At 44.6% G+C, this 20,934-nt stretch overlaps 1 protein-coding gene across 2 annotated transcripts in view; it reads left to right on the top strand.

Annotated features, from left to right (window-relative positions):
- The window catches only part of RPTOR (regulatory associated protein of MTOR complex 1), a 167,296-nt gene that overhangs the window by 107,020 nt on the left and 39,342 nt on the right, over positions 1-20,934 (top strand). The window contains exons 16-21 of one of the 2 annotated variants that reach the window (XM_054393726.1): positions 77-268; positions 1,955-2,095; positions 4,395-4,512; positions 5,978-6,118; positions 6,559-6,717; positions 14,388-14,506. In XM_054393726.1, the coding sequence (XP_054249701.1) occupies positions 77-268; positions 1,955-2,095; positions 4,395-4,512; positions 5,978-6,118; positions 6,559-6,717; positions 14,388-14,506 (870 nt within the window). The remainder of the gene's footprint in view (positions 1-76; positions 269-1,954; positions 2,096-4,394; positions 4,513-5,977; positions 6,119-6,558; positions 6,718-14,387; positions 14,507-20,934) is intronic. The other variant, XM_054393727.1, reaches the window with a different exon arrangement.

The following is a 20,934-nucleotide window of genomic DNA, read 5'->3' on the forward strand; positions in this document are numbered from 1 at the left end:
TTTTTTGGGGGGGGGGGAGGGATGATGAGGTGGGAAATTGTCATCCAAATTAAATTGCCTTGATTTGTGTCTTTAGGAAGCTTGCCTTCAAGGAAACCTGATTGCTATTTGCCTGGAGCAGTTGAATGATCCACATCCTCTCCTGCGTCAGTGGGTGGCCATTTGTTTAGGTCGCATTTGGCAGAACTTTGACTCAGCCAGGTGGTGTGGTGTGAGAGACAGTGCTCATGAGAAGCTCTACAGCCTCCTCTCAGATCCAATCCCAGAGGTATGAATCCAAGTTGTTAAGTAACCAAACGCCAGCTGAATTGCCAGGATGCTGGCAGAGGGCTGCAGAAATTCTTTCAAAACCGGGGTGTCTTCAGGAGCTTTACAACTGATTCTGGTTCAAAGAAAGATCTTCACAGTGGTGCAAATCATACACGCCCTACAGAAGTAACCCAAGAAATGTAGGGGAGTTCCTACAGTCCAAAATCCCTGGAATCTTGGCACCCAAGTTAGGAAACATCTTTTTTTTTTTGCTTGCTTGAAGCTTGTTAAAAATGCAGTCCCAAAACTCACCGTGTGTCACAAACAACCCTCAAGTCTTTTTGTCCAGCTACGAAATCTTCTCCTCCTGGTATGTGTGAAAATACCTCCTCCACTGAGTGTGTTTTACCTTTGTGACAAACTCTCCCAGAGAGAAGTGATTCTTGTGCAGAGCCTGGCAGTGATTGACAGAGCCTGTCAGACCCCAGTGAAGTGACATCGCAGGTGGGAGAAGTAAGCCTGCAGATAAACACCACTGCCAACGTGCAGCGAGTGAAGATTAGATTCCCCTTTGCAGTCAGTCTTTCTGTCCTGCATTCTCCACCTTCTGTCTCTGGCCCCATCTTTCCCCCCTTGTATGAGCAGTATTTGTGCATTGGTCAGATTCACTGTCCATCTGGCACACCCAGCCCCCAGTTTGAGAAGCTGGAGTGAGTGTTTCTACTTGTGAAGCACATCCTGCAGTTGCTGATGGTGCCTTATCCCCCTTGTTTGCTGTCCCTGCCAAAAGAAGCTGTGAGATTACCAAGTCATCTGATGCCTCTGTTCCTTGTGTGATTTGGCAAAGTTTACCCTGATTTCAGCTGCTGTCTTTTCACCTTTCCATCATCTTCTACCTCTCTGTAAGCCCTTTTCTGAAGACTGGAGTTCAGCACTCTTATTAAAGAGATTCACATCCCAGCTGTAACTCCCTCCATACCTTATTCTTATTAATTAATATTCTAGGCACCATCAACTGAAAAAATCACCCCTGGGAAGGTCACCAAGTATTCTGGGGAAATTAAATATACTCCTCAATCTGTGAATACTTTAAACTCAGTGCTTTGCTGAACCTGCTTTGGTTTTTACTCTCTGTGGGCTTCCCTTTAACACTCACTGTTTATGTGATGCAGGAGCCCAGGTTTCCAGAGATGCCATTTGTGGGGATAAAAAAAATGCCCATCAGCAAATTGCAGACTGAAAGAAGAAGAAAAATCTTAATCATAGAATGGTTTGAGTTGGAAGGGACCTCTAAAGGTCATCTAGTCCAACTCCCTCTGCAGTAAGCAGGGATGTCCTCAACTAGATCTGATTGCCCAGAGCCCAGTCAAGCCTCACCTTGAATATCTCCAGGGGTGGGACCTCAACCACCTCCCTGGGCAACCTGTTCCAAGTGTTCCACCACCCTCATGGTAAAGAACCTGTTCCTCACATCCAATCTAAATCTGCTCTTCTCTAGTTTGAAGCCATTGCCCCTTGTCCTATCACTGCAGGCCTCTGCATACAGTCTCTCTCCATCCTTCTTGCAGGCCCCCTTCACGTACTGGAAGGCCTCTATTATGTCTCCCTGGAGCCCTTCTCTTTTCCAGGCTGAACAACCCCAGCTCCCTCAGCTTGTCTTTGCAGGAGAGGTGCTCCAGCCCCCTGATGATTTTGTGTCTCCCAGGTTCGCTGCGCTGCAGTCTTTGCGCTGGGAACCTTTGTGGGCAACTCAGCTGAGCGGACTGACCACTCCACCACCATTGACCACAACGTGGCCATGATGCTGGCCCAGCTCATCAACGACGGCAGCCCCATGGTCAGAAAGGTAGGGAAGGGCTGCAGGATGGCAGCTGGGTGGGCTCATGCTGATGAGCTCTGTCCCAGGCCTCATCAGAGCATGCATTATCGAATGGACTGGTCAATGAGTTTGACTTACTTGGAAGTATCTGATTCCTTGAGAAGTCTTTCAACTTCAGTTCCTGACCACACCGACGGAAGCAGCAGCACCAAGCTGCTGCTGGGGCTGAGGGCTCAGCGCTGAGCCTCATGCTGCACACTTCGGGGAGCGTTCTGGGATGCTCTTTGTGGCAGTTCTAGGCTGATGCCTAGGAAAATTCTCCACAGATTGAGTAGAAAAGTGGTAGAATGTAAATAAATTACCATTGGATGTGAAAGGGGAAATAATGATAAGGTCTAAATAATCCCACTGGTCTGATAGCTAACATAAGTTAGTTGTATAAACTCTTTCTCTTTTTGGCTTCTTGGCTCTAGCAGATACTAGCTGGTAGCTTTTGCTTGGCTGTTGCTGACCTTGGCTGCGTTCTTGTGGCTAAGTATTAACAAGCTACTCTCTGCTCTTCTCTCTCTCTGGGTTAGGGAGAAGGGAGCAGAGAGGAAGAAGCTGTTGGTAACCCCCTGGTTTTGTCCAGGGGGGTTCTTGTGTTGTTTATAAATTGTAAATATTGTATATTTTGTACATATTCATTGCATTTCATATTTCTAGATTTTAGTCTGCTTGTAAATAGAGCTTCATTTGCTTTCCAACTGAGCTGGTCTGGCAATTTTATTTTGGGGGTAATTTCAACCCACCACACTCTTTGATCCACCTTCCCTTTTTGAAGCCCACATTACAACATTTCATTTAGTCTGCAGCATAAGGAGTCTGCTGACAGGAATAATACAAGTGAAATAGTGTGTCAGCCTGGCTGGGTGATAAGATTGTTGTGCAGATCAAAATGCTGCTGCCTGCTGCTCAGCTGTGGACCTCTGATTTTAGCTCATGTATTCCACTAAGCAAAGGTCTGAAACAGGAGTCACCATCTCAGGGAGTTCTGGGAATTTTTATATCCTGGGGTTTTTTTGATGTAGAGAGAATGTGAAGACAGGAGTAAAGAAGGAGCATTTACACTGAAGTCTCTTTCAGATGCACAGAACACTGAGAATTGCTGGGTTGTTCTTCTGTTGATTACTGTTTTGAATGCAGTATTTTATATTACAGGACTTCAGGGTTTAAGTGAAATAGCAACATGTTGCTAGAAACATGGAGTGTGTGGCAGTCGTAGGGAAGGAAGAGAAGAGGGAGCAAGAGTGCTTGGAGAGAACTTGAGAGCTCTGTTCAGTAACAAGATTTCACTGTGGGTTTGGAAACCACAAGAACAGATGACAGACAAAGTAATTCTTCGGGTTTTGGAGAATTACAGTTTCTGATCATCATTGTACCTCAATTGTACATTAAAGAATTTTTGACACCCTGGCTTGTTCTTGATGGGTGTACTTAGGTGTCCTAATGCTTGTGTTTACTTATCTGGAACATCAACACCCTGACAGTTGTCACCAGCATTGTGAGGATTAATTTTTGTCATCTTCTTCCAGCATTTAATCAGTTTAATTCAAGGGAGAACTGCATGTCACACTGTATACTGTTAGAGATTCATAAATCTCTCTTTTGGAGATTAGTCTCCTGAACAGAGAACAGCAACCCAAACCAGCTCTCCACCTCTCCTGTTTGCTGTTTCCAAATGCCTTGAGCAAGTGGTACCTAATTGAGGGTCTGCACTTTACTTTCCTTCACCCCCCAACCCAGTAATTCAGGTCCTCAAGTTGCAGCTATGACAGTTACAGAATGTTAGGGGTTGGAAGGGACCTAGAATGGGTCAGAAGGAACAGACTGATGATCCCTTGAGGGTAGGCAGCACTGTTCTCATGTTTGCTGCTGACACTGCAGGTCACCACGAGACTGGTTCAGCAAAGGATTCAAGCACCAGAGCTCTTCCTAGAAGAGCTGAGCCATGTCCCTAGAGACCTCTTGTCAGATTCTGTTTCCTTCAGCTGAGACCAAATGTAGGGCAGGCTGTAGGATGAGAGGGCTGCTCCATGCATGTGTGCAGCACAGGGAGAGGGTCAGACTGTGCCACAGAGGGCTGAGGACACCAATCCTCACACTCCTGTTCTAGTAGGAGGTGTCCCTGCTCATGGAAGGAGGTTGGAACTAGATGATCTTTAAGGTCCCTTCCAACCCAAGCCAATTTATGATTCTATAACCATCTTACTCTGTGTTTCCCTTTGAGCTTTTCTTTCTGACCTATGTAACCATCAGATGCCTGTTTCTTCTGCTCTTCCCCTAGGAGCTGGTGGTGGCTCTAAGTCATTTGGTGGTTCAGTACGAGAGCAATTTCTGCACTGTCGCTTTGCAGTTCATGGAAGAAGAGAAGAATTACCCTCTCCCTTCTCCAGCTGCCACAGGTGGGTGTTTGTGTTTGTGTGGGCAGGAAATGTATAGCCTGAGAGTGCTCAGGAACTTATATTTAAGGAGTTTGCCCAACAGAATGAAATTCTTGCTGGTGGTGATTAATTAAAGAGTACTGTTGCTGCAAAGTTGAGTGACGTGGTGGGCAGCTCTAATGGTTCTTTATCACTATAATGTCACTGGAGAAATGCATCCTCCACTGAGTCTCCATCTAAAACACAGCTATAGCTCTCCAGCAAGTTGTAGAGCCTGAACAGAGTGTCAAATTCAAAGGCATTTCCTTCAGGTCAAGACTGAAGTCTATTTGTCAAGGCAGTGCAAAGGCTTACCAGACTTTTTCCTTATTCTCTCCTCAAATAATGCCTGAAATTTCAGTGTCATATTGACCTGATGAGAAGCCTCACCACAGAACAATGAACCAACCATACTCTGTAAAGCACCAGGCAAGAAGCAGTGGAGAGCTTTATGCTGTGTGTTGTGGTCCTATCCCTTGTGTTGTGTCTGTTGTTTTATGTCAGGAATGAAAAGCCCTCAGTGAAGTTGTTGCTAACCTCAAATTTTCTTTAGATGTTAAGGACATTGGAAGTCTTGAAGGATAATGGGACTGTTGCAATGGAAACTTGGGAGACGAAATCATGTGCTCTCTCTGCAACGAGTAGTTTAATCTCCCTATTGTCTGAATAAATAAATCATATTGGAAAATAAGCTTCTCCCCATTTGTCCTTTTTGCTGCAGGAAATAAATATTGCCTGCAGTTTATACAGAGCTTTTCCTTATCTAAAGAATCCTGAAGTATTTATAAGTAGGATGCACTGGAAGCATTGCCCCCACCACTGTCAGTGCAGGTATCTCTGCAGTGACATAAAACAGCTGCTCTCAAGCCCATGGTGCTGTGTGTGTATTCAGGCATGAAAACAAGGAAGTTTAGGAAATGAGAAATAATCCGGGTTGTGGATGAAATAAAAGCTGAAACCAGGTCTGAAATTTGGTCAGGAACCCTGAATTTTCATAACTCTTCATAATGAGAAAATTTAGTGGGTTTGTAATGAGCAGGAACAGACAGAAGCCTGAAAATGCTGCCCACTAAATGGTGTCTGCTGTAGCAGTATGTCCTTCCACAGTGTCTGGGCAATGGCCCAGCACTGACCTGGAGAGAGGAGCCATTGTGCCTCCCTGGATAGTCTTCAGGCACTGGCAAGGCTCAGCTCATCTGGTTTTACTGGAGGCAACAAAATCAGAACTTCAACAGCAGAGACACCTGGTCCTTGCTGATCATGTGCGCAGAGGTTCCTTTGTCATGCCCCATTCTGGTTTAGCCTAATGGACAATGACTGAATTCTGTTCCTATTGGTTACATATTTGCTGGGAAATAGCCAAAAGGCTGTGATTGTTTTGTTTTTGGTTTGGTTTTGTTGTTTTTTTTTTTTAAACATCTATAATGGCTAAGTTTTGCATCCACAGAGGGTGGGAGTTTGACACCGGTGCGAGATGGTCCTTGTACACCCAGGCTGCGCTCCGTCAGCTCCTACGGGAACATCCGAGCAGTTACCACAGCTAGGAACCTCAACAAGTCCTTGCAGAACCTCAGCCTGAATGAAGAACGTAAGAAAGATTTGAAAATTCTTTCATTTTTTTCTCTATCTTCTCTTTGCTCGCTCTCTTGCAAGCCAGGAAATACCACATGCAAGCCAACATGAGCCAAAACTTGTGCTTTAGCCCAGATTATCCAGCTGCCAGCTCTGGATAAGAAGCTCCTTCATAATTAGTTTCAATTTTCTGGTCATTAGTATTGATTTTTCTGTGTGTTTGGAGACCGAATTGGTGCCTCCCAACCTCCTAGCAACACATGGATTTTTAACTGAATCTTTTCTGCCCCCTTGATGCTTATTCTGTGTTTTAAGTGTTTAAAGGGGGATGTTGTGGGTTTGCCTGCACCTTCATTGAGTGTTGTAGGATTTAGAAAAGGGGCTGCTATGCCTGGCTAAAAAAAAAAAAAAATCTTCTCTCATGAGTTCTTGTTTCAGCATCTTTTCTTTTGGCAGCTGGAAGCTCTGTTGCATTTTCTCCTGGGAATCTCAGCACCAGCAGCAGTGCCAGCAGCACCTTGGGCAGCCCTGAGAATGAAGAGTACATCCTGTCCTTTGAGACTATTGACAAGATGAGACGAGTCAGCTCTTACTCTTCTCTGAATTCACTAATAGGTGAGTGAAACTCTCTTACCCTTCCTTTGGTGTCCTCTTCCTTCACATGCTTCCACTAGCTTTTGTGGAGAGTTTGCATCTTAGCTCCTGCTGGATCTTACTGCAAAATAAATTGTTGTAGAGGTGCTGCTCTTGTGTTTGGCTGGCTACCTGCACAGCAGTGTTCCTCCTGCTCTGATGGAGGGACTGGAAATGAGAAGTTTTGGCTCCAGTGCCATGCCTCACTACAATGGACAGCAGTCCTATTAGGAATTTGAGCACAGAATGCAGCATCTAAAGGGATTTCACACCCACTACAGTTTCACTGGGTATAGGGTGAAAGCAAGGACTTTCTCTCCCTGGACAGCAGCTGGGGACATTGGCACTAACTGCTTCCCTGGATTATTTTTCCAGTGGTTTGTGTTTCTGTACAGTACAGCCTCTTTCCTGTGTTACTCACCTGAGGAAGTCTTACCTAGCTAATTTCCCAGGTGGCTTTATATGTACGTTGTTAAAACAGGACATAAAAAAAGAAGCAGTGCTAGGCTCTGCCTTAAAAGCAAAAAGAGTGTTCCATAGATATCTGCTGCTGTGCAAAAAGTTCCATGACTGACCCTACTGCCTCCAACCCCCTCTCCCCTCTGACATCACTAACAGCACTCAACTTTTTAACACCACTCCACAGCTTCTGACTCTCTGGGTGATGTACAAAGCTCTGCAGAACAAAGTGCCAGAGCACAGAAAGAAGAGAAATTTGCCTTGTATTTATGCAGCATGTGGCTGGTTGGTGTGTAATGGATTTTTTGCATTTCTTTTGTAGAACAAAACTGGAGTGTTTGTACTGAGCTGGTTTGACTCAGTTGCTTTGCAATAACTTTCCCAGTCATGCCTGACTGCTACAATAGCATTGCTTTGAAGCTTGAGGAGGGAAGATTTAGACTGGATGTTAGAAAGAAATGCTGTAAAAGTAAGGGTGGTGAGACACTGAAAGAGGTTGCCCAGGGAGATCATGGATGTCCCCTCCTTGGGAGGTGTTCAAGGCCAAGTTGGATGAGGCCTTGAGTAATCTGGTTTAGTGGAAGGTGTCCCTGCCTGTGGTAGAGGGTTTGGAACTAGATGATCCTCAAGTCCCTTCCAACCCAAACCATTGTATGAATGAATCTATGAACTAGCTGTAGATTTTTCAAACCCTCTAAACCATTTGGGGATGGTAACACAGACCACATCTCTTGAGACCCTGGGGTGCTGTGTCCAGTTCTGGTGCCCCCAGCATAAGAGAGGCATGGAGCTGCTGCAGTGGGTCCAGAGGAGGCCACAAAGATGATCAGAGGGCTGAAGAACCTCCCCTATGGGGACGGGCTGAGAGAGTTGAGGCTGTTCAGCCTGGAGAAAAGAAGGCTCTGGGAGAGACCTTATAGCAGCCTTCCAATGCCTGAAGGGGGCTACAAGAAAGCCAGGAAGGGACTTTTTACAAGGGGTTATGGTGATAGGATGAGAGGGAACAGACAGAAGCTTGAAGAGGGCAGATTGAGACTGGAGATGAGGAAGAAATTCTTTACAGTGAGGACAGTGAGACACTATAACAGGTTTCTCAGGGAGGTAATGGGTGTCTCCTCCCTGGAGGTGTTTAAGGCCAGGTTGGATGAGGCTTTGAGCAGCAGAGGGATTGGAACTGGATGATTTTTTCCAACCTAAACCATTCTGTGAATCTAAGAAGGACCCAGCTTTTGGAACAGCCACCTGTGCAACAGAGAAATGCTGGGGGAAGTCTCTGCATTTTCTTTGTAGTCAGTAAGTGTGTCCATAGTTTTCTAGCATTCAAAATTAAGTGGAAAAACCTAAGTGGTGTAACAGAGTTAGCACCTACCTGAGTGATAGACTTGCCTTGAGTGAAGGAATGTTTCGTTCAACTCTGTATTTTCTAAGAGAAATGGAGATTTGGCCTCTCCTGAGTTGAATGATTCTGGGATTGTGAATCCTAAGTCCCTGTGGCATTTAAAATCATGTGTTCCTTAGAAATTTGATCAAATATTTTGCTTTGGGTTGTAGGTAATGAAATTGAGTCTCATGAAAAATGACAGGAATGCTGGGAAATGTCTCTCCATGTTAAGCTAGGAGTTTTCCCATTTCCACTGGTGCACACTGGAGTCTGCCTGATGGCTTGAGCACGTCTCAAGGGCTTTACAATACAGTTGGGAAAGAATCTAGAAGTGAGCTGGAGATGAGTGAAGGAGACCTAGGAAAACAAAAAGAGCAGTTCTGTAAAGCCTCCCTCATTCCTATTCAGTCGGAGGAGCTCATACCCAGCTGGAAACGACAGAGCTTATAGAAGTGTTTAAAATTCATAACTCACACAGAATCCCATTACCTCCAGCATTTGGCTGCTGAAAGCCAGGCTTTTTTCATTTCTACTGAAGAATCACCATCTTCTAGCCTGCTCTCTCCTGTTCCCCAAGGAAAGAGATTTCAAAATGCCATCAGCTCCAGCCACCCTCAGTAGCGCTGCAGCTACTGCACAGCCAGCCTGGGCTCACATTAACCCCTTTAAAGTTTTGGTGTGCAAGAAAATACTGCAATACAACTAGCAAGGGCCTTGGAGAGGAGTCCACCTGGGTGAGAGGCTTGTCTTGACTGAAGAAATGTTTTGCCTCTGCTCTGTAATGGTGATTTGGCTCTGCATTAATGAGTGGCAAATATTTGAGACAGAGCAGTGAAAAGGATGCTTTGGGCATTTGACTCAAAGCAAAGCAGAAGTCTAGTCTGTAATAATAAAAGTAGAAGGGTGCCACCCCAGTTTAGTTCTGTGTTCTGTGCTCTGCATTCTCTAGGCTGATTGAGGACTTTCTTCCTCTGTCATGATTTTAGGAACATGTGCTAGGGGAATCAGTCTGGACCAGTTTATCCACTTCACACTGCAGCATCATAAGATGTATTTCTTTCCCTAATCTCAAGGAAAACCTCTCAGTTCCTTCTGCTGCCACTTTACAAACAGCTTCCTAGCTGACAATAGGCCAAATGTCCCTGTGTAGTGCCCCCTCTCCACTCCCAGTGCACCACATAATTATCGTCAAGGTGTGGAATTTTCTGGCAGACTGTTCCTTGGCCAGGCAGTCCTGTTACCAGAAGAGACATTTATTTCTGGCCCACGTTTTCAAGCTGGCAAGAGGCAGTTTTTTGGTTAGTCAACAAAGATATCAGCTTGCATGGGAAGCTGAGCCTTGCTGCTTTTTCTATACAACTAGTCATTAATCTTGGTGTCCTGGAAATGTTTCATTTGGTTTAGTTTTAAGACAGGAAAAAGGAAGGAATTAAGATGGGGGGTTTTACATACCTTGAGGCTAATTATTCATATCCAAACTGCATGATTAAAGTCTTTGTCCTACAGAGAGCATTGCTGGAAAGATTATATTAAGGAATGATCAAAGAGGGAGGAAAACGAATTTTGGAGCAGTGAAGTGCTGGGGAATTGTGCTCATTTTCAGCAGGAGAGTTTGGGGGCAGAAAACTATTTGCCACATCACAGAATCCATCCTGAAGAGCTGCCTTGAAGTACCACTTACAGCAGGAGGTTACTGCAGTGAGGATGAGGAGGGTGAAAGATGTGGGTGGACAGTGACCTGCAGCAAAGAAGAGAGCGAGTGTTGGGACAGATTTGGGACACTGTAGAGCCTCCTTCTCCATCACTAGGCAATATATTTAATTGCACAGACACAGTAAGAAGTAACTGATCAGCCAGAGGTGTTTGTAAATAGTAACTTGCACGGTAGCAAAATGCAGGGATCTGAGTCAGGTTTAGAAATGGAAGCTTGAGGTAGAGGCTGGTCATGATGTGTACCTTTCATGCTGGCTATGACAGCCCTGGTCCAGAGGAACATTTCCTGCTCCAAGGGAACATATTTTTTCCTAATGAGCTGACTCTGCTTTCTGTTGCAACATGAGAAAGCTCCTGCTTTGCCCTTAGAGTCACCAGCAGGGGCTGGAGTGTGCAGGGACCCCTTTGTGTGGCCCTGCTCAGGGACCAGCTTGCAGACTGGCAGGTCTGTGCAAGAAATGCTCATTTGCCATTCCTCTGCCATTCCTCTGCTGTCCACATTTGTCAAAGCAGAGTTCAGAGAGCAATCAGGATTTCAGAATGTTCCCTTCATCTCTCACAACACCTTCTGTGTCACTCATGGGAAGAGGAGACACTTGGGGGATGCACATTGACAAAGCAGGTGGGGTTAGGGCTGATGGGAAGCAGATACTTGAGTCCTTGGCTACTGTTCAGTCTGAAATATTTCAGTGCACATTTCATGGTGTGCCAGTCTGAAATGTGCCTTTGGCTGCTGATGGGAGCTGTCTCTATCCAAAGTGTGTGGCTGTGCCAGGTCAGCTACTGGTCAGGTTTTGCTGCTGTGTTGGGTGGGGAGTGGGCTGCACCTTCTTCTGCAGATCAAGGCATAGAATCACTGCAGTGATTTTTACAGGGGGTTAGAAAGAAGCCCTGTCAAAGCAAGAAAAGAATAAATAAAAACATGAAAATTCACTTCTGCATCCAGCTTGGTTCTACCCTGCATGTAGCCAGGGATCCAACTGCAGGACCTCAGCCAGGTGCCCTCCTCAGGGCCACTCCACAGTGCTTGCTGTTAAATTGAACTAAGAGTTCTGCATATGCAAAGAAAATCAAAGTTGTCAGTAAAGGCAGGCAGCTTATTTTCTGCATTCTTAGTGCAGAGGAATCATTTTGTAACCATAAATCTGTACTGCAAGGTCCATTTAGCTGACTTTGAATCAGGCTGACTAATTACAGAGCTGTCTGCTTAGATTAACACTCCATCCCCCATGCTCCACTCTTTGTTTGCATCTCCTGGATGGTTTTTTTGCATTTTAGTCCATTACATGAGATCAAACTGCTGTTCCTCCTGCCACCTCTGCTGCCTTCCATTATCCCACTGCCTCAGTGCTGAGGTTTTTACAAGGGGCTGTGTCAGATGTGTCACTGGTTTGAATCAGTAACATGGGCAGGGGGAGGATGGCAGAAGAAAGGACCAGTCCTTCGAGCACCAGCTCTGAGCTCAAGATGCCTTTGTAGAAATTCCCTCTGTTCTTTTCAAAGGTTGCTGAGTGAATGAGGAATTGCACTGATGCAGTTCTGGTTTAAATTTGTGGTTTGTTTGGGTTTGTTTTTTTTTTCATGATGCTCAGATGTATAAAAAATGTTGCTGAGTTTTATTTTTTTTTCTTCATGACTGCATCATGAACGAGGTGGTTATCAGAGACACTGGGAAATTTGATGGGTACCGTCTTGCTCTCCCTTTCCTTTTACTGTGTTTCAAGGGCTTTGAAAGAAATCCAGCCATTCAGATTTCCCATTGGTCCTTATGTAACTTCTGCACAGGACCAAATGTGGGAGGTAGAGCTCTGAGCAGACCTCAGATGACTTTACCTGGGCTAGCTGCTTCAGCCGCTGGGGCTGTTTTCCTCCCACAGCTTGTAGCACTTAGTCTCTCTCCCTCTCTTCTTCTTTATCCTCTCCCTTTCCCTTTTTATTTTCCCTAGTAATAGAAACTTCCACGATGAAAATGGAATTGTAAAAGTAGAACATAAAGGGTCGGAAGCCTGTCAAAATCAAATAAGTGTTGTTTCACCACTCTTTAGGGCTGGGAGGCCTAACCTTCTTCTGAGCAGAAATTTGATTGTGTATTATCTTCTTTATTTGAAACATGAGAGCTTCTGAAGCACACATTGGCTTTTGCCAAGTCCAAACCTGAACTTAGAGAGTCATAGAATCCTTAAGATCAAAAGAGAACCCCAAGATGATCAAGTCCAACCACCAACCCAGCACCACCATGCCCTCTAAGCCATGTCCCAAAGTGCCATCTCCACATGTTTTTTGAATGCCTCAGGGATGGTGACTCCACCACCTCCCTGGGCAGCCTGTTCCAATGCCTGACCACTCTTTCAGTAGAGACATTGTTCCTAATATCCAACCTAAACTTTTCCTGGCACAACTTGAGGCCATTTCCTCTCTTCCTATTGCTTGTTACTTGGGAGAAGAGGCCAACACTCACAGCTTGGATCTGCACTGTTCTGAGTCAGTAGTGCTCAACTTCTGCTTGCTGTGCTCACACATTCCTTGATTTTGGGCTTGTTCCTTGACTTGGGGCTGTATCCTCAGCTGGCATAAACCAAATCTGACAGATCAGTGTCATTTGACTGTGCTGCATGTTGACAGCTGTTACTGCTTTCTCAGAGTATCAACTTCTTCATTTTTTCCTGAGTGAGTTTGACTTTGTTGTGTCTGCCAAGCCCTGTATCTTCCCTGCCTTGGAAAAGGTGGCATTAGCTGTTGTACAGCTACCCTCCAGCAAACGGGCAGCCTTGTCCGAGTGGGGTTGTCATTAATGTTTGTGAGACTTCTGCATGAAGCTCTGTAAACAGACCCCACTTGGAAAATCCTTTGGATGTTGGCTGAGTAGGAGACCCTTTTCTTTGGGGGTTAGGAGAGAGGATGGAGTTAGGTTGTTGCCTTTGCATTTTGCAGAATGCTTTGTCATGCGCTGGGGAACTTTTCTGGCAGGAGAAAGAGTCCCTTGGCTAACACAGACAAGCATGAATTGCATCATGAGAACTCCTGAAGCTCCTTACTGTGCACTACTTGCCTTCTTCAGACAAAGTTCAGAACTGGACTGTCCAAGTCTTATTTTCTGTGGGTCTGAGGATCAGGTTTAGCAGCTCTGCCAGGTGAGAAGCTGCTTGTTGACCAAGGGACCCTTTCTTCTGAACTTAACAGTTTATATTTAGATGCCTCCAGAAACATGAAAGGAAAATGCAGCAACAGCTTGATCTGTCATTTACCATTGATTGTGACTCATCTGAAATCCCTATTTTAGTTTCTTTTATTTTGTTACTGCAACCACTTTAATATTGTCCAAATGGCTCAACTCCCAAATGATGATGTTAGAACTCTTAGGCATTGTGAGGGTTAGAAGAAAGAACTGCAACACTGCTCACCTCAAAGCTGCAAAATGAAATGTTCACAGAATTTTGACAGTTGTTCTTCATTTGCTTTGTACTTGGAATCTGTCTGTCCCTTCTGCTGAAATACCAAACAACAGATACTCTCCTTAAATAACAAATGGGCAATTGAGGAGTTGGTACAAATGACAACAGGAAAGACTGAGTTAGACTTCACTGCTCCACTAAGGTCCTAGAGCTTCGTTTTCAGCATTTAAATGTTTAGTAAACTTGTAGGATACATAAACCCTCTGAATGCTCAAGCTGAGTGTTAATGCTTAAACCAGCAGTAAAAATAACCATAAAAATATAAGCCAGGAGCTGTGGTTTTTAGTATTTTAGCTCAGGAAATCCAAAGCCATTTCCATTTGGCCTTTTCAGATGATTTGTTTCAGCAGCCTAGAAAAGGAGCAGTTTGACTGGCACTTCTTTAGGTAGTTTTTAATTCATTTTGCTTTTTCCCACTTTCATTTTTACAAGACCTTACAGAATTCACAGAGACAGACAAAAATGGAGATGAAAATGCCCAGGGAGGGTGTTTTTGAGCTCTTCTCTTGATGTTTTCTTAGCTGTCATTGTGGTGTTTGGAGTTCTAATGAATTTTCTCACGTTAAGATCAAAGACTTTGAGCTGATGGATTGTCATGTGCCGTGGGGTTTGGGGGTTGTTTTGGTTTATTATTATTATTATTTTAGGTGTGAGTTTCAACAGTGTTTATACCCAAATTTGGAGAGTACTCCTGCACCTAGCTGCCGACCCCTATCCTGATGTCTCCGACTTGGCCATGAAAGTTCTCAACAGTATAGCCTACAAGGTATGCCTTTCTGTGCTCCTCTGTGTCTGGGAGGTTTTTGTGTCTTCATTTTTTTTTTTCATGCTTAGCCAAAGTGTAGGCATACTGAACTGGATAGGTGCATTGGAGGGCTCTGCCTAGTTCGGTCCTGGTCTGTTGCAGAAAGAGCTTTTAATGTTTCAAGATGGTAAACATCTCCTATGATCAGGTAAAAAAAATAAATGGGGGAGGGCCTGGGATGGTTTTAGCATATAAATTAGGTACAGACCTTAGACAGTAGGTCATGCTTGGTAGTCTACTTATCTAGATCAGTCCCTGGGACAAAACTTAAATATACTTCATTAAATTATCCGTTTGCAAACTGATTTAGATTATGCAAGTGGGACTGGCCTGCAGACTGAAGCCACAACGGCTCTCCAATCCAGGTGAACTAGTACATGTGAGTCAGCATGCAGACACCCCTGCCACTACTCACCTCTGCAACCCAGGCCTAATCCACCTAAACCCACCATCCTCATTGCATTCCATCCTCCAAGGGTGACAAGATGTCCCTGGAGGCTGCCATCACTGCTGATTCCGAATTGCCAGCCTGGGGAGCTGTAGAAGCATCCTCACCTTCCACCTGAAATGAAGCACCAGGCCACCCCAGAACATCTTCTCACCAGCTGCCTTCCTCCTTCTGCCCTGGTTGGTGGTGTCAGAAGGCTGTCGGAACGCAGCCCTCCCCACGTGCTTTCTAGTTGCTCTAGCATCAAGCCCATGAGCCATTGCAATGCAAGGTGATGTCTCTTACTGATCCATTTCCAGTGAATTACCCTAAATCTCCTGACTTAGGCTTCTAAGCTCAAATTGCAGTAAGAGATGCCAGCATTGTGCACTACCATCTTAATGCCTTAGAGATTTCCTGCTTTGAAACCTGATTTTCTATTGAGAAAATAGTTACTTATTTGAACTCTTTTGTTTAAGTACACATATCAGGGAGTGGTAAAGTCTTGGGGTTTGGGAGAGAGAATTATTTTGACAGTGGGGGCAACAAGGTCAGCCGTTCCCTGATGATACAACAAATTACAGGCTGAAGGTGAATAGGAAAAGGACAAGGTGAAAGATTTCCCTCTCTCTGCTCTAGATGCATGAAACTGTTTCAGTTTTGTGTTTTCGAAGGCTTTTTGCAAAATGAAATGTTAACTCCTGCTAGGGCTGTAAAAAGGAACAAGATTGCTCTTCCTGTCTTAGATATTTCTTGGGACTCACTCCTTTGCTGGTGTGCTGAGCCCTATTCATATGAATACAGATATTGCTGGGCCCTGCAGATGCCTTCATGAGCGCTGCTGTGGGGCTGCTCAGCCAGCAGGAACCATGATGGGTATCCATAGTGAATGTCATGGCTGGTTTGGTAAATTCTGTCTTGATTCAGATAAGTTTGGACCAAAATGTCCTGAATGTACAAAAGCTCAAGTGGATGGGTGTCATGCATCTCATGCTCTGCTTCTCAGACAGCTGTTCTGTCCCTGGCTTTCTAAGGCAATGGCTTTTCAAATGGTTTTGCAAACCAAGGAAAGAAGCATTCCCAGTTACAAAGATCCTTATCTGGGGATGCTTCAGTGAACAAAACTTCTTTGTTCTTCTTTGCCTTAGCCATAAAATCCATCAGGAAAGTCTTTAAATGTGCAGCTTGTCCAGCAGTGTGGGCAGCTGTGTGTGTAGCAGGCTCGCTGCTGTGCACTTCGGGATACTGTGGGCTTTGCTTTGGTCAGAGCCACCTGGCCTAGGTCGCTTCTAAAAAGGCTTCTTTTTTAATTAAGAAATTAATAAAACCTATTAACAGCCCACCAAAATGGAAATTAAGGCTTCAGATCCTGGGTTATGATCTGGCCTTTATACATTTCATTATGGACAAAGCTGCTGCTGTGAGCAGTGCTGCTGGGATTTACAACCTGAGCCCTGTGTCTCTGCTGGTCTGAGCTCAGACAGATGATGGGAGTTGTCTCATGTGTCATGCAAATTAGTAACAATGAATTCTTTGCTAACTGTATCCTGAGATCTTTCCTTGGTGCTAATGGAGCTTTGTTGGATGTAAAAAGGAGCAGCCTGGATGCTGCCCATGGGCTCTCTGGTCCTCCCCAGAAGGTGCAAACAATGCTTGTTCCATTTTGTAGTTTGAGTTTTATCACTGAATAAAGAGAAAAGATGATTTTCTTGCTGGAAAGAAAATACTGCTTCAGGTGAAGTAAAGCACTTGAATATTCTAGGGTTGTAATCCCTTTATTCTAATGAATACACATTTCAAGGAACAAAAGGCTTCAGTTTGAAACTTGGGCAGCTGAAGTTTCTTCTATTAACAGAATTGATCAGAATGTGGATCTGTGCCTTGCCTCTTACTGCTGAGCTTCCTAGCTCAAAGACCTGACCCCATTAGCCATGGGCTTGTACTGCTGGAGGGTGTCTTCAGTGTTGGAGAAGTAAATAGTTGGCCTCAGAATGTTCCCAAGCTCTGTGCTTGAAGTCTTTATGGTTTTTAAGCATATTTTGCAGCAGGCAGGTGTTAGTCAGTTGTCCTGACAGGTGATCAGGAACACATGGAGAGTGCTGGGGCTGGAGAGCTTTAGGGAAGTAAATGCTGTGATGATGCTTAGTCCCCTGCAGCAAAACATGGGGGGAGTGCTGTGAGTTTTGTGAGTGTGCAGAAGTTCAGGTTGTGAGTCTGCAGTTGTGAAATTGTCATTTGCAAGGCACCATGGGTGAGGTTAAGACCAGCCCTATTTGGTGGTTTTAACAGAGCTGTGAGTGTGTATCTTTTAACTGCAGGAGGAGCATTACGTCCAGTTCTGGGCTCCCCAGTTCAGCAGGGACAGGGATATATGTGTTGAGTGTCCAACAGAGGCTACAAGGATGATGAAGGGCCTGGAACATCTGGATGAGGAAAGGCCTGGGGCTGGTTAGCCTGGAGAAGAGCAGCCTGAGAGCAGATCTTATTAGTGTGTATAAATATCTGAAGGGTGGGTGTCAAGAAAAAGGGAACAGTCTCTCTTCAGTGGTGTCCTGTAATAGGACAGGGGACACAAACTGGAACACAGGAAGTTCCATCTCAATATGAGGAAAAACTTCTTTACTGTGAGGGTGCTGGAGCCCTGGAGCAGGCTGCCCAGAAAGGTTATGGAGTCTCCTTCCCTAGAGACTTGCAAGACCCACTTGGATGCATTCCTGTGTGACCTGCCCTGGGTGACCCTGCTTTGGCAGGGGTGTTGAACTGGATCATCTCCAGAGGTCCCTTCAACCCCTGGCATTCTGTGATTCTGTGAACTCCAGGGGTCTTTAAGCAGGCTGATGTCTTTCTGAGCAGCCGGTGAGTAGGTTGCACAGACGTGCCTGCTTCCTGGGTGGGAAAGATGCTGGTTTGTTTCATGGGCTGATTAGACATTGCTAATTCCCACACAGATTGTGGCTGGGTTGTGATTTATATTTATGATGCAGATTGGAGTGGTCCAACTCTCATTCCCAGCCTGATCTTTTTAAAAAATCCAAACCAGGCTTTTTTTTTTTCCCCTTCTTTTTTTTTCATTTTTTTTCTTTTTTTTTTCTTCTTTTTTTTTTCCTTTTTTCTTCTTATTTTTTCTTATTTTCCTTCTTTTTTTCCCTCTTTTTTCCTTCTTTTTTCCTTCTTTTTTCCTTCTTTTTTCCTTCTTTTTTCCTTCTTTTTCCTTCTTTTTCCTTCTTTTTCCTTCTTTTTTCCTTCTTTTTTCCTTCTTTTTTCCTTCTTTTTTCCTTCTTTTTTCCTTCTTTTTTCCTTCTTTTTTCCTTCTTTTTTCCTTCTTTTTTCCTTCTTTTTTCCCTTCTTTTTTCCTTCTTTTTTTCCCTTCTTTTTTTCCTTCTTTTTTTCCTTCTTTTTTTCCCTTCTTTCTTTTTTTCCCTTCTTTCTTTTTTTCCCTTCTTTCTTTTTTTCCCTTCTTTCTTTTTTTCCTTCTTTCTTTTTTTCCCTTCTTTCTTTTTTTCCCTTCTTTCTTTTTTTCCCTTCTTTCTTTTTTTCCCTTCTTTCTTTTTTTCCCTTCTTTCTTTTTTTCCCTTCTTTCTTTTTTCCCTTCTTTCTTTTTTTCCCTTCTTCTTTTTTTCCCTTCTTTCTTTTTTTCCCTTCTTTCTTTTTTTCCCTTCTTTCTTTTTTTCCCTTCTTTCTTTTTTTCCCTTCTTTCTTTTTTTCCCTTCTTTCTTTTTTTCCCTTCTTTCTTTTTTTCCCTTCTTTCTTTTTTTCCCTTCTTTCTTTTTTTCCCTTCTTTCTTTTTTTCCCTTCTTTCTTTTTTTCCCTTCTTTCTTTTTTTCCCTTCTTTCTTTTTTTCCCTTCTTTCTTTTTTTCCCTTCTTTCTTTTTTTCCCTTCTTTCTTCCTTTTTTTTTTTATTCTTTTGAGTGTACCAAAACAAACAAAAAGGAGCATTGGCCTTTGAAGACTTTTTGAAATCAGAGTAAATTAAGGAAAGTTTACTTCCTTCCAGATTGCTTCATCCAGCTGTTTTCAGTGGAAGGCTTGAGGTTGAATTATCCCAGGAGTTATTCCTCCATGATATCACTCCTTGGTTCAGGCTTTTCTATGCATGAGCAAATAATCCTGACAGTGTGCTTCGTTTTGTTTTTTTTTTTAAACCTGGAGTCAATTTGCAAAATTAGGACTTGGCATCTCCCTTCCTCAAAAGAGATGATTTGACTAGCAGAGGAGCAAATCCCCAGGAAATGGAGAGCTGCTGCTGCCTCCAGCAAAATCAACTGCCATGTCCCTGAACTGTAGCCTTCATGCTGCTCACTGCCCTCAGAACAGAAATTGCTTTTTTTTTTTTCTCTCAGCAGAGGAGAAGGCTCTCTGCCACACTTGGCTCTCTGTGTGCCCCTGCAGCAAATTACCCTTAGGTGAACTTGGCCCTCTGCTGTGAAACAAGGTGACATGACCTGTTCCAGGTGACAAAGACCTGACTGCAAGAATCTGAAAACAGAGCCTTCTGTAACCAATTAAAAGGAGTCATGAATAATAATAATGTATCTCTAGTTACTAAATTGTTTCTACTTTCTTCCCATTCTCCCATGGTGGGATTGGCTGCCCCAGCCCTGTATAGTAACATCTGCTCACTAGAGACCCCACTCTGTTGCTCAGGGATCAAGAGCCAAGTGGCTTTTAGGACATCTCCCTCCTGCATGTGAAAAGGAGGGAAATTTCACATGAAATGAGCCTGTCCTGTACAAGAAGTCTGGCTCAGAGGGCAGCCAGGCTCACCGGAGGTCTTGGCACTTGCCTTCCCAGCTGTAGCAACCTGGGGCTTGCTGTGGTGTAGGTGTGGCAGTCGTCACCACCCCTACCCTTTGGAGTCAAACAGGTGATAGGCAGGAGGGCTTGAACCCTGCCAAAGACAGGGAGGTAAAAACCTTGCTGGGTTGTTCGAGGAAGGGAGAAGTGGAAGTCATCGCAGAAGGTCTTTTGGCTCCTGCAGGGAGAGGCAGGATGCCTCCCACTGCATATGTGGGCTTTGAGTGGAGCCAGATACTGTCATTGAGGATTGTTGTTGGTTCTGCCTTGTTGAAGGCATTAGCTGATAAAAGGCTCCTGAGCTGTTTGCAGACACAGCTTTTGCTTTTTGAGTTCCCTGTGTTGTGGCAGCTGCTGGCCTTGCCTTCCTAGCCTGGTTTCAGCTGGATACAGACTCTGGTGTCATCACCTGAGAACCTTGTTCAGCTCTTGTGCTGTGAGATGTGGATTTCCTCAGTGCTGGGAGAGATGATGGAAGTCCCCTTGCCTCTGGGATAGTCGTATTTGTCCCTTCAGGCTTTTTAAGCCAACTCTGGGGCTTCCTTTAAAGGTTATTTCAACATGTGAGAAACTTCAACCATTTCACAGAAGGCGTGGTGGTGTGGAACAGGAGGAAAGGAGTCCATAAGCAGTGGAAGACTTCCCTCTTTTTCCAGGGAGGGCTTGTTTGCATGGTGTGAGCAGTGAGCTCAGCCTGGGGGAGTGTGAGACGGTGATGGAGCTGTCTGTGCACTTCTCACTGCCTTGCTTTGAGGTCTTCCCCAGGAGAAGGGGCAGACATTTCTCAGGCTCTTTCAGAAACAGGTCTCTTCTAGCTGGTGGCCAAGTGCCAGGGAACTGTTCTGGAGGAGGGCTGGCTGTGTCTTCTGGAGCTTGGAGCAAACCAACTGTGCCAATCACCTGTCTTGCCCCTAAGGTTGTGGTGCCACTGCAAAGGGCACCTCTAATGAACTCTAGAAAGTTTCTGCTCTTGTTAGGGGAGGTGGAGCAGCACAGGAGGCAGTTTCAAGCAGCTGTGGGATTTATGAGGAGAGTTCTGACTCAGATGTGAAGTCAGGGTCAGAATGCTGTTTGATTTATGGTTGTGGTTAGAGCTGCAGTCATCTGTGGTGAGATGGGAGGAAAAGCCTGGCTGCTGCAGGGAAAGCCCCTGGGCTGCCTGCCTGC

This window comes from Indicator indicator, chromosome 29 (genome assembly GCF_027791375.1).
Source record: "Indicator indicator isolate 239-I01 chromosome 29, UM_Iind_1.1, whole genome shotgun sequence".
Lineage (NCBI taxonomy): Eukaryota > Metazoa > Chordata > Aves > Piciformes > Indicatoridae > Indicator > Indicator indicator.